This window comes from Dendropsophus ebraccatus, chromosome 10 (assembly GCF_027789765.1).
Source record: "Dendropsophus ebraccatus isolate aDenEbr1 chromosome 10, aDenEbr1.pat, whole genome shotgun sequence".
NCBI classification, from domain to species: Eukaryota; Metazoa; Chordata; class Amphibia; order Anura; family Hylidae; genus Dendropsophus; species Dendropsophus ebraccatus.
Genome location: NC_091463.1, coordinates 105,064,429 through 105,078,742, shown reverse-complemented (window position 1 = coordinate 105,078,742; position 14,314 = coordinate 105,064,429). Strand labels below are relative to the sequence as shown.

At 50.0% G+C, this 14,314-nt stretch overlaps 1 protein-coding gene across 5 annotated transcripts in view; it reads left to right on the top strand.

The window, feature by feature from the left end:
• DIAPH2 (diaphanous related formin 2) overlaps window positions 1-14,314 on the top strand; it is a 984,664-nt gene that overhangs the window by 152,334 nt on the left and 818,016 nt on the right. For all 5 annotated transcript variants that reach the window (XM_069985741.1, XM_069985740.1, XM_069985739.1 and 2 more), the window contains one exon: window positions 10,434-10,573. In XM_069985741.1, coding sequence (XP_069841842.1) covers window positions 10,434-10,573 — 140 coding nt within the window. The remainder of the gene's footprint in view (window positions 1-10,433; window positions 10,574-14,314) is intronic.

The window sequence follows — 14,314 nt, the reverse complement described above, 5'->3', positions numbered from 1 at the left end:
CACACTGTCACCACCTCAGGTACAGGTACAGCACACACCGTCACCACCTCAGGTACAGCTACAGCACACTGTCACCACCTCAGGTACAGCTACAGCACACCGTCACCACCTCAGGTACAGGTACAGCACACACCGTCACCACCTCAGGTACAGCTACAGCACACACCGTCACCACCTCAGGTACAGCTACAGCACACCGTCACCACCTCAGGTACAGCTACAGCACACCGTCACCACCTCAGGTACAGGTACAGCTACAGCACACCGTCACCACCTCAGGTACAGCTACAGCACACTGTCACCTCCTCAGGTACAGCTACAGCACACCGACACCCCCTCAGGTACAGCTACAGCACACCGTCACCACCTCAGGTACAGCTACAGCACACTGTCACCACCTCAGGTACAGGTACAGCACACACCGTCACCACCTCAGGTACAGCTACAGCACACACCGTCACCACCTCAGGTACAGCTACAGCACACCGTCACCACCTCAGGTACAGCTACAGCACACCGTCACCACCTCAGGTACAGGTACAGCTACAGCACACCGTCACCACCTCAGGTAGGCTTGGGAGCCGACAGATTACAAATCTATATAATTTTCTGAAACCTGTTGATTTGAAATAAAAATCTCTCTGTTATTTTTGCCCATGGTAATGGTGGGGAGGCTAATGTGCCTCCTGCTGGTGGTTGCTGGCACTACACCTACACTTCTCATTGTGGAGCAGAATATTAAGTTCTTCTTGTTGTTCCTCCTTCTCTGCGTCTCCGGTACTTTCTCCGTAAGTCGATTATTGCCGCACTTCCCTCACTTCTTTGTTCCGGGATGGTGAGTAACACTTTCATGGCTGGTGGTTTCATCGGGTACAGCTCCCCTATTACCCTGAATAACAAATCTCCTTCTCTTACTCTTCCTCCCGTCGCCTTCATTTTCCACTTTATAGAAAAAAAAAATAAAGGAAAAAAAACTGCTTTTTGTTTAACTCAGCATTTCTGAAGCGCCAACTCGCCAAATAAATAAACTAATTCCGTCTGCCTTAACGCTTTCCTGGCAGATCAACTACTTGTGCTCTAAGGAACCTCGGCGGATAGCGTCGAGGAGCGGCGGCTCGGGATTGGCTGAGGGGATTAGGAAACAATAGGTGACGCCTCGGATGGCGGGAGAGCTGATCTTCCTGTAATCCGGGAGAAAGAGATTAGATACAAGATGCTCAATAACATCCCAGCGCCGGAGTCTAACACGGAGAACGTCGTGTCAGGGATGCCGCACTATTCAGGAACAGCCGCACGCGGTACGCTGATGGCTATGGAGGTGGTGGAGCTGTACGCGGTACGCTGACGGCTATGGAGGTGGTGGAGCTGCACGCAGTACGCTGACGGCTATGGAGGTGGTGGAGCTGCACGCGGTGCGCTGACGGCTATGGAGGTGGTGGAGCTGCACGCAGTACGCTGACGGCTATGGAGGTGGTGGAGCTGTACGCGGTACGCTGACGGCTATGGAGGTGGTGGAGCTGCACGCGGTACGCTGACGGCTATGGAGGTGGTGGAGCCGCACGCGGTACGCTGATGGCTATGGAGGTGGTGGAGCTGCACGCGGTACGCTGACGGCTATGGAGGTGGTGGAGCTGCACGCGGTACGCTGATGGCTATGGAGGTGGTGGAGCTGCACGCGGTACGCTGATGGCTATGGAGGTGGTGGAGCTGCACGCGGTACGCTGACGGCTATGGTGGTGGTGGAGCTGCACGCGGTGCGCTGACTGCTATGGAGGTGGTGGAGCTGCACGCGGTACGCTGACGGCTATGGAGTTGGTGGGGACCGGCTGTGGACATAAAGGGTCACTAGCATCCGACATATCTAAGGGGCTCACCTGCCAAGGCCAGAAGACACACAGGGCACCGCAGTTCTGTTATTTCAGACAACCCCTTTAGGACCTTGCACTTTCTTTTGATACATTCAGTGTCCAACCAAAGGCAAAGCGTCCCCACAGTGCTCAGCCCAATGAATATATGGGACAGAACAGGCCGCGCTCTCTGGCATCCAGCTAAATATAGGGGAGAGTCTCAGACCTGAGGTTACTGCCATGCTGCAATTGTCCCTTTAAGGTGGCTGTATATTGTATGTGTCTATTTGTGTTTTCTTACATCTTTATCTTGTTTATGTGTGATGTGGATTACGATACTCCGCACCATATGTCGCCTACTGTTCTTTTAGAAGTGATGCGGGAGCGCGCAGCGTGCAGCCCACTCAGAGGGAAGGCGCCATTCACTGCGTCACAGCTGCAATATGCCCCTTCTGTATGCTCCTGCCGATCTTATCACCTTTATTGTCAGGTAGTGGTGAGGACGCCATGCTGTCAGGTGGTGGGGAGGACGCCATGCTGTCAGGTGGGGAGGACGCCATGCTGTCAGGTGGTGAGGACGCCATGCTGTCAGGTGGGGAGGACGCCATGCTGTCAGGTGGTGAGGACGCCATGCGGTCAGGTAGTGGTGAGGACGCCATGCTGTCAGGTAGTGGTGAGGACGCCATGCTGTCAGGTAGTGGGGAGGACGCCATGCGGTCAGGTGGTGAGGACGCCATGCTGTCAGGTCGTGCTGAGGACGCCATGCTGTCAGGTGGGGAAGACGCCATGCTGTCAGGTGGTGAGGACGCCATGCTATCAGGTGGGGAGGACGCCATGCTGTCACGTCGTGGTGAGGACGCCATGCTGTCAGGTGGTGAGGACGCCATGCTGTCAGGTGGGGAGGACGCCATGCTGTCAGGTGGGGAGGACGCCATGCTGTCAGGTGGGGAGGGCGCCATGCTGTCAGGTGGGGAGGACGCCATGCTGTCAGGTGGGGAGAACGCCATGCTGTCACGTCGTGCTGAGGACGCCATGCTGTCAGGTGGTGAGGACGCCATGCTGTCAGGTGGTGGTGAGGACGCCATGCTGTCAGGTAGTGGGGAGGACGCCATGCTGTCACGTCGTGCTGAGGACGCCATGCTGTCAGGTGGTGAGGACGCCATGCTATCAGGTAGTGGGGAGGACGCCATGCGGTCAGGTGGTGGTGAGGACGCCATGCTGTCAGGTGGTGGTGAGGACACCATGCTGTCAGGTGGGGAGGACGCCATGCTGTCAGGTGGTGGTGAGGACGCCATGCTGTCAGGTGGGGAGGACGCCATGCTGTCACGTCGTGGTGAGGACGCCATGCTGTCAGGTGGTGAGGACGCCATGCTGTCACGTCGTGGGGAGGACGCCATGCTGTCAGGTGGTGAGGACGCCATGCGGTCAGGTAGTGGGGAGGACGCCATGCTGTCAGGTGGTGGTGAGGACGCCATGCTGTCAGGTGGGGAGGACGCCATGCTGTCAGGTGGGGAGGACGCCATGCTGTCAGGTGGGGAGGACGCCATGCTGTCACGTCGTGGTGAGGACGCCATGCTGTCAGGTGGTGAGGACTCCATGCTGTCAGGTGGTGGTGAGGACGCCATGCTGTCAGGTGGGGAGGACGCCATGCTGTCACGTCGTGGTGAGGACGCCATGCTGTCAGGTGGTGAGGACTCCATGCTGTCAGGTGGTGGTGAGGACGCCATGCTGTCAGGTGGTGAGGACGCCATGCTGTCACGTCGTGGTGAGGACGCCATGCTGTCAGGTGGTGAGGACGCCATGCGGTCAGGTGGTGATGAGGACGCCATGCTGTCAGGTAGTGGGGAGAACGCCATGCTGTCAGGTAGTGGGGAGAACGCCATGCTGTCAGGTGGGGAAGACGCCATGCTGTCAGGTGGGGAGGGCGCCATGCTGTCACGTGGTGGTGAGGACGCCATGCTGTCAGGTGGGGAGGGCGCCATGCTGTCAGGTAGTGGTGAGGACTCCATGCTGTCAGGTAGTGGGGAGGACGCCATGCTGTCAGGTGGTGAGGATGCCATGCTGTCAGGTAGTGGGAAGGACGCCATGCTGTCAGGTGGAGAGGACGCCATGCTGTCAGGTAGTGGGGAGGACGCCATGCTGTCAGGTAGTGGGGAGGACGCCATGCTGTCAGGTGGTGGTGAGGACGCCATGCTGTCAGGTAGTGGGGAGGACGCCATGCTGTCAGGTGGTGGTGAGGACGCCATGCTGTCAGGTGGTGGTGAGGACGCCATGCTGTCAGGTGGTGGTGAGGACGCCATGCTGTCAGGTGGGGAGGGCGCCATGCTGTCAGGTGGGGAGGACGCCATGCTGTCAGGTGGGGAGGACGCCATGCTGTCAGGTGGTGGGGAGGACGCCATGCTGTCAGGTGGTGGGGAGGACGCCATGCTGTCAGGTGGTGGGCAGGACGCCATGCTGTCAGGTGGGGAGGACGCCATGCTGTCAGGTGGTGGGGAAGACGCCATGCTGTCAGGTGGTGGGGAGTGCGGCCTGGACGCCATGCTGTCAGGTAGGAAGGAAGTGATGGGGACTCTTCACCCCAAATCCTGTAATGGCGGTGATCAGCGCTGCCGCCATCCGGTGTGCATTGCGGGATGATGTCACTTTTATGGTAATGAAGCTGTCAGTGGCAGCCGGTGACGGGGCGGCAGCTGCTTACCAGCTAATAGTAGATGTTTACCATCAGAAATCAATTTGCAGCTTTTGTTTCGGCGTCTCCTGTCACGGAGTTTCAATTATCTCGCCGTATTTTACTTCAGGTTTTCTCTTTTTTTATTTTAAATAACTTTTTTTCTTGCAATGTTCTTTCTTTGCCATATGTCAGCGGATTTCATGGAATCTATTAGAATAAAAAGTCAAAGCCGGAACATTCTCGATGAGGATGATGAGAGACGAGGTGTCGCTCCTGTCCTGTGTGTCCGCACCCCAATTATCAGCCATTTATCACTTGGGGTTCAGGGGGTTAATGTGTTACTGTCATATATATATATATATATATATATATATATATATATATACTGTATATATATATATATATATATATATATATATATATATATGAACATTGGGTGCTCAGACCTCATAGAATGATCAGGGAGAAGCGCTCACATAAGCTCTTCTCTCCTTCAATTCTTAAACCTTAAACCAATAATGGTGTCACTATACACACATACCTCATAATGGAGCCACCACATATACCGTTGTAACCATGGTCCCCCCATGGTTAGTGGTCGGGTGTTGCCATTTATTGTCAGACTACTGTGTTTTCTTTTTTTACATCATAACAACAACCAAAACCTTCCAAATGTCCCTGATGAGAAGTTCCCATTCCCCGATCCTTAATCTGGTGTATTGCCACCTCTAACATCAATGGCAGCTTGAAGTCCTTTGTGGTCATTGTGGATGAGGCTCTTTATGTTCTCAGATGATAAAGCCGCCCATTCTTCTTGGTTCCTGTCTATTCCTGGTCTGTCCTACATGAAGTGCGCGCTGGAGATCTCCAGAGAGGCTCCATGATACTGAGGTCAGGAGGCTGAGATGGCCGCTCCAGAACCTTCACTTTGTTCTGCTTTAGCATATGACAGGTTGTGTTTTGGATCGTTGCACATTTGCCTCCAGTATTTGCTGATATTCAGCTGCATTAATTTTTCCTTCATCTCTGACCAAGTTTCCTGATGCTTTGTAGCTCAAACATCCCCAGAACATCAGCGACCCCCCCTCCCCCCATGCTTTACAGTAAGAATGGTGACTCCTCTCCAAATGCATCGTTTATGGTTGTGGCCAAAAAGTTGGATTTTGGTCTCCTCCCTTGTTCCAGAGGTTTTGGGGCTTTGTGTGTCTCTGTGTGTCTCTGTGGGTCTCTGTGCTGTTTGGCGTACTGTAGATACTTTGTGGCATTTGCGCAGTAATGGCTTCTTCTGGCCACTCCACCATGCAGCGCACTCATATTTCATTGCCTCCTTATTGTGCATCCTGAAGCAGCCGCACCGCTAGTCTTCAGACAGTCCTGGATTTCAGCTCATGTTATTTCTGGGTTTTTCTTTGCATTCTGAACAATTTTCCTATGTGGCAGAAATAGTTGTTGCTCTGCTGTGGTTTGTACAGAGCCCCTGATTTTCCATTTTTTTTTATTAATTGTATTTTTATTAGAATTTTTGTATTGTAAACATATACATTTTAGTGGAGCAATTTCAAAGAGATAAATCCGAGATACAAATGATACAATAATAGGCCAGTATAAACAATGTGAATCAAACAAGTATCCTAGATTCAGTAAGAGTTTGGTGGGCTTTTTACCCAGGGTTTTGGGGGTGAAGTTTAGTAGACAGATCACTGGATCCCGAGAAATAGGTTGTGGGAACATGGAGGAAAAATTGTTGCAAAAGGCCGTCCAGTATTCTATAACTACTGGGCAAGTCCAAAAAATGTGATAAATTGAGCCCACTGCTTGAAGGCATCTCCAACACGTGGAGGGAATGCTCCCATTTAATTTATGCAGGAGCTCCGGGGTGTGATACCACATCGTCATCAATTTATACTGGGTCTCTTTGTAACTTACACAGATAGAGGAGGTAGCTGCCCTATCCCAGATAATTGACCAGCATTCCGGGGATATTTCCCGTCCCAGGGCCGTTTCCCATCTATCCATATATTTGTGTCGAATTGGAGTATCATCACTAGGAGACCCCAAGATTTTATAGATGTCCGAGATTAGGCCCTTGGCCGAGGGGCCCTGATTTTCCATTTAATCACAGTTTGAACACTTCTGCCTGGTATTATCAACTCCTTGGATATTAGAACAAAGTGAAGGTTCTGGAGCGGCCATCTCCGTCTCCTGACCTCAGTATCATTGGGCCACTCTGGAGAGATTTCCAGTGCACAGATCATGCAGGACAGACCAGGAATATACAGGAACTGGAGACTTTTTGCCAAGAAGAATGGGCGGTTTTGCCATCTGAGAACATAAGGAGCCTCATCCACGAAGCATGGATGGAGCAGCAGTCTGGGGGTGGAGCTTAGACACCACAGACTATATACAATGCCACCTATAGACAATGCGGCTGAGCTGGAGTCATTGATCCCAGCTGTGACCTGATGGAGCCGAGCTCAGATCCTGCCAGCACTGACTGATAGAACGCACGTATGGTCGTAGTGACTATAACCTCTTCATTTCCTCCGTACAACCCCCAGTATAATAAAATAAGCGCACATACGCCGGGCCGCCATTGTTTTTACGATCTGCGCTTTATTAGAGAAACACGAACAGTTGAAATTTGATTTCAGATAAAATGAGTTTTCGGCGTCGGGCTGAATTGTAAATAAACATGAATATGCAGGAGAGGAAGGGAACGGCACAGCCTTGACTTCTTCACACCGGGACGCCAAAACGGACCCGGCCAAGATTTAAAACCTAATTTCCTGGCAATGGGGGGAGGGGGGAGGGGTGTCTCTGCGTTTAATGCTGACTTTTATTGCCGAAGGAAACAGGAAGGATCTTGGTGAAATTACCGCCGTCCGGGACCACCTCTGACCCTTTGTCCTCGTGCATGGCACTGGATGTAGAAGCTTTGGCAGAATAATCACTTGTGTCCTAATGAGCATCAAACGAAGGGATAAAGCCGCCACCACTTGCTGCCCGCGTCCTGATATACGCTAATTGTCAGTCTCCGTATTATTACCGGGATTTTTGTGGAGATCAGACGGGCACACCGGTAATTTCCATTAATCTCACGCGGAGAAGCTAATTACAATCTTCATCATTAACCCTCCGCTCCCCGGCGCCTTCCTTTGTTCCGTATCAGAGAGGGGCGGTAATAATAATTAAGTCGTTAATGTCTTACCGCCTTATGAAATATGGCGCCAATTATTGTAACCTGCAGGACGCCATTGTTTACAGACGACAAGGCAAAAGGGGCCACACATTGCTACAGAGGTGGCAGGTGTGAGCGTCGCCTCATCCCAAACAGTGATGACATCATAAGGGGTTAATCTGCGCTTCATGCAAAAAAATGGAATTCCTATTTTGTTTTGGATTTCTCGAGTTTTGAAACTGAATGATTGGAGGTGAGCGAGCGTGTAAGAGGTCACAGGTAGAGCAATACCGGTATATCAGACGGGGAGTGTGGACCTGCGGTGCTTCCCAACCTGTTTGACTTTGTGCCACCAGCAGAGTCTAAGGGCCCTCTAGGTCTTCACCCTTTATCCCGCCCCAGGATGGGGAACATGAAGTCACTCCACAAGTCCAGGTGTAAGCAGCAGCTCAATCCCAAGAACCAAAGTTGGAACAATCCAAGTAGTAGAGACCAGACTCTCCAGCCTATATTTGTCCATGCTCCAGATAGGGGTGGGGGGTCCCATGAAGACAACATCTGACCTGTAGTGGCTGCTGCAGGCAACATACATAGCCAATGGCTATGTGGCCCCATGGGGATCAGAAACAATCTCTGTACAGCGCTGTAAGATATGATGGCACCATATACACTGCAGGACATAAATACATTAGGATATCTTGTTTCTGTTACAGTGTAGCAGCCGCTCCTGTCCAGCCCCGGTATCAGTATGGTGGACCCTGGTCGGCCCTAGAGGGATGTACAGGGTGATGACTTCAGGTCGCTCCTATCCAGCCCCGGTATCCGTATGGTGGACCCTGGTCGGCCCTAGAGGGATGTACAGGGTGATGACTCCAGGTCGCTCCTGTCCAGCCCCGGTATTAGTATGGTGGACCCTGGTCGGCCCTAGAGGGATGTACAGGGTGATGACTACAGGTCGCTCTTGTCCAGCCCCGGTATCAGTATGGTGGGCCCGGGTTGGGTGATGACTCCAGGTCGCTCCTGTCCAGCCCCGGTATCAGTATGGTGGGCCCTGGTCTGTCCCAGAGGGATGTACAGGATAATGACTCCAGGCCGCTCCTGTCCAGCCCCGGTATCAGTATGGTGGGCCCTGGTCTGTCCCAGAGGGATGTACAGGATGAGGACTCCAGGCCGCTCCTATCCAGCCCCGGTATCAGTATGGTGGGCCCGGGTTGGGTGATGACTCCAGGCCGCTCCTATCCAGCCCCGGTATCAGTATGGTGGGTCCCTGGTCGGCCCTAGAGGGATGTACAGGGTGATGACTCCAGGTCGCTCCTATCCAGCCCCGGTATCCGTATGGTGGACCCTGGTCGGCCCTAGAGGGATGTACAGGGTGATGACTCCAGGTCGCTCCTGTCCAGCCCCGGTATCAGTATGGTGGACCCTGGTCTGTCCCAGAGGGATGTACAGGATAATGACTCCAGGCCGCTCCTGTCCAGCCCCGGTATCAGTATGGTGGACCCTGGTCTGTCCCAGAGGGATGTACAGGATAATGACTCCAGGCCGCTCCAGTCCAGCCCCGATATCAGTATGGTGGGCCCGGGTTGGGTGATGACTCCAGGCCGCTCCAGTCCAGCCCCGATATCAGTATGGTGGGCCCGGGTTGGGTGATGACTCCAGGCCGCTCCAGTCTAGCCCCGATATCAGTATGGTGGGCCCGGGTTGGGTGATGACTCCAGGCCGCTCCTGTCCAGCCCCGGTATCAGTACCGTGGACCCGGGTTGGGTGATGACTCCAGGCCGCTCCTGGATTCTTCATTCACTGTAGATGGGTTTTTTCTCGTTCATTGTTCATGGATCATTGAGTTTGATATAGAAGGATTTATGGTATAAGGCAGAGGAATTAGTGAGGTCTCAGGAGGCGCCGGGCGATGACTCCTGGAGGCGCCAGTGTAAACTTCTGATTAGGAGAGAAGCTTTATGGCGGATCTGAGCTCTCAGGCTTGTCTTTCAAGGCTTGACTTTAGATGGGACTTTGTAATCTTCCCGTCGTGCACATTTAGTCTTCTGGAGGAAATCTCATATATTTGTGTGTGTGTGTGTGTATATACTGTATATGTGTGTGTATATATCTATATGTGTGTGTGTGTATATATATACTGTATATGTGTGTATACTTTGTGTGTATATATACTGTGTATGTGTGTGTATATTCTGGTAAATTTCGGGTCTCTCTGGAGATAAGAGGGGTCGTCTATTATTTCCCCCCTAATTATTATTATTATTAATTATTATTATTATTATTATTATTATTATTATTATCTCCTTCATCCGTTGGACGATTCCTCTTATTCTCCAGGTTGCAGCGTTTTCTTTCTGAGCTCCTGTACAGCGCTCTATAACCGCAGCTCGTATAAAATACCGCCCATACAGCACAGTGAGGCCTGGCCGTGCTAGGGTCCGGGGAACAATAGGCTCCGCCTCTTTGACACAATTTACAGCCCAAATAAAAGTGATATTTATGAGCCTATAATCAGCCGCAGGCGGAGCGCTCAGTTATTACTGCATCCACTGATATCCGTGCAGCAGTGCCGCCAGTGTGGTAGGTGGTCGGGGTCACAGAGTATACACCTGCCATACTGTACACAGCCATAGCGGGGACTGTAATGTGAGGTTTATGGCCAACTGGGTTGTTGTTTGTGTAGCGTCTAGTGTCTGCCTCATCCTGACCGCATGTCCTCATGTCTCCTCCATCGCAGGGCGGCCTGAAGAACAGTAAGCACGAGTGCACGCTCTCCTCGCAGGAATATGTGCATGAGCTGCGCTCCGGCATCACCGACGACAAACTGGTCAACTGCCTGGAGTCCTTGCGGGTGTCCCTGACCAGCAACCCCGTCAGGTAAGCCGCCATGTCTGCTGCCTCAGATACTGACTGTCATGTCATCCCGCTGAGAATGGCGCCACATTCAGGGTCCACTGAGGGCACAGCATCCAGAACGTTCCACTCCAATCCGTAATGCCTTCCGTGACCACATTCAGGTTCCACCAATAACCACAATCACCAGTCACCGACTTTGTGACATCACAGGCTCTGAGTCACCCAGCTCTCTCTGTAATAATACCGCATAGTGACATCATAGGCTCTGAGTCACCCAGCTCTCTCTGTAATAATACCGCATAGTGACATCACAGGCTCTGAGTCACCCAGCTGGCTCTGTAATAATACCGCATAGTGACATCACAAGCTCTGAGTCACCCAGCTCTCTCTGTAATAATACCGCATAGTGACATCACAGGCTCTGAGTCACCCAGCTCTCTCTGTAATAATACCGCATAGTGACATCACAGGCTCTGAGTCACCCGGCTGGCTCTGTAATAATACCGCATAGTGACATCACAGGCTCTGAGTCACCCGGCTGGCTCTGTAATAATACCGCATAGTGACATCACAGGCTCTGAGTCACCCGGCTGGCTCTGTAATAATACCGCATAGTGACATCACAGGCTCTGAGTCACCCAGCTCTCTCTGTAATAATACCGCATAGTGACATCACAGGCTCTGAGTCACCCGGCTGGCTCTGTAATAATACCGCATAGTGACATCACAGGCTCTGAGTCACCCAGCTGGCTCTGTAATAATACCGCATAGTGACATCACAAGCTCGGAGTCACCCAGCTGGCTCTGTAATAATACCGCATAGTGACATCACAGGCTCTGAGTCACCCGCCTCCCTCTGTAGTAATACCGCATAGTGACATCACAGGCTCTGAGTCACCCAGCTGGCTCTGTAATAATACCGCATAGTGACATCACAGGCTCTGAGTCACCCAGCTGGCTCTGTAATAATACTGCATAGTGACATCACAGGCTCTGAGTCACCCAGCTCCCTTTGTAGTAATACCGCATAGTGACATCATAGGCTCTGAGTCACCCGGCTGGCTCTGTAATAATACCGCATAGTGACATCACAGGCTCTGAGTCACCCGCCTCCCTCTGTAATAATACCGCATAGTGACATCACAGGCTCTGAGTCACCCAGCTGGCTCTGTAATAATACCGCATAGTGACATCACAGGCTCTGAGTCACCCAGCTGGCTCTGTAATAATACTGCATAGTGACATCACAGGCTCTGAGTCACCCAGCTGGCTCTGTAATAATACTGCATAGTGACATCACAGGCTCTGAGTCACCCAGCTGGCTCTGTAATAATACCGCATAGTGACATCACAGGCTCTGAGTCACCCAGCTGGCTCTGTAATAATACTGCATAGTGACATCACAGGCTCTGAGTCACCCGGCTGGCTCTGTAATAATACCGCATAGTGACATCACAGGCTCTGAGTCACCCGCCTCCCTCTGTAATAATACCGCATAGTGACATCACAGGCTCTGAGTCACCCAGCTGGCTCTGTAATAATACCGCATAGTGACATCACAGGCTCTGAGTCACCCAGCTGGCTCTGTAATAATACTGCATAGTGACATCACAGGCTCTGAGTCACCCAGCTCCCTTTGTAGTAATACCGCATAGTGACATCATAGGCTCTGAGTCACCCGGCTGGCTCTGTAATAATACCGCATAGTGACATCACAGGCTCTGAGTCACCCGGCTGGCTCTGTAATAATACCGCATAGTGACATCACAGGCTCTGAGTCACCCGGCTGGCTCTGTAATAATACCGCATAGTGACATCACAGGCTCTGAGTCACCCGGCTGGCTCTGTAATAATACCGCATAGTGACATCACAGGCTCTGAGTCACCCGGCTGGCTCTGTAATAATACCGCATAGTGACATCACAGGCTCTGAGTCACCCAGCTGGCTCTGTAATAATACCGCATAGTGACATCACAGGCTCTGAGTCACCCAGCTGGCTCTGTAATAATACTGCATAGTGACATCACAGGCTCTGAGTCACCCAGCTGGCTCTGTAATAATACTGCATAGTGACATCACAGGCTCTGAGTCACCCAGCTGGCTCTGTAATAATACCGCATAGTGACATCACAGGCTCTGAGTCACCCGGCTGGCTCTGAGATTTCCTGAAGTATCAAAGAAAACTCTAACAGCATGAACCAAAAGTGGAAATTACGTCTGCAGCACATTCACTGAGAGCGGCTGACAGAGCTGAAGGGTCTACAAGTGCCGACTGTCAGCTGGTAGTGACCCCGAAGTATCATGTGACTCATCCTGAGCGCAAATATTATCATATCTGACAATAAAAGGAAAAATTATACAGCGAGAGCACAACCTGAGGAAGAGGAGAACCAAGAGGCGGTATTATAGCCGTTATATTCCTGTATATAGGAGCAGTATTATAGCCGTTATATTCCTGTATATAGGAGCAGTATTATAGTAGTATATTCCTGTATATAGGAGCAGTATTATAGTAGTTATATTCCTGTATATAGGAGCAGTATTATAGTAGTTATATTCCTGTATATAGGAGCAGTATTATAGTAGTTATATTCCTGTATATAGGAGCAGTATTATAGTAGTTATATTCCTGTATATAGGAGCAGTATTATAGTAGTTATATCCCTGTATATAGGAGCAGTATTATAGTAGTATATTCCTGTATATAGGAGCAGTATTATAGTAGTATATTCCTGTATATAGGGGCAGTATTATAGTAGTTATATTCCTGTATATAGGAGCAGTATTATAGTAGTTATATTCCTGTATATAGAGGGCAGTATTATAGTAGTTATATCCCTGTATATAGGAGCAGTATTATAGTAGTTATATTCCTGTATATAGGAGCAGTATTATAGTAGTTATATTCCTGTATATAGGAGCAGTATTATAGTAGTTATATTCCTGTATATAGGAGCAGTATTATAGTAGTATATCCCTGTATATAGGGGCAGTATTATAGTAGTTATATTCCTGTATATAGGAGCAGTATTATAGTAGTTATATTCCTGTATATAGGAGCAGTATTATAGTAGTATATTTCTGTATATAGGAGCAGTATTATAGTAGTATATTCCTGTATATAGGAGCAGTATTATAGTAGTTATATCCCTGTATATAGGAGCAGTATTATAGTAGTATATTCCTGTATATAGGGGGCAGTATTATAGTAGTATATGCACAAGCCAAAAAGACAGAAATGGCTGCACATCGCACCCATGGCTGACACGAAAGCTTATTCAGCTACATTTAAAACCAACATCAGAAGTTAGTATATAATTTGGCCAAACCATATTGCCTCATGTACCACGTGCAGGTCTTCTGATACACATTATACATTATAGTAGTATATCCCTGTATATAGGGGGCAGTATTATAGTAGTATATTCCTGTATATAGGAGCAGTATTATAGTAGTTATATTCCTGTATATAGGAGCAGTATTATAGTAGTTATATCCCTGTATATAGGGGGCAGTATTATAGTAGTATATTCCTGTATATAGGGAGCAGTATTATAGTAGTATATTCCTGTATATAGGGGCAGTATTATAGTAGTATATTCCTGTATATAGGAGCAGTATTATAGTAGATATTCTTGTATATAGGAGCAGTATTATAGTAGTTATATCCCTGTATATAGGGGGCAGTATTATAGTAGTATATTCCTGTATATAGGGAGCAGTATTATAGTAGTATATTCCTGTATATAGGAGCAGTATTA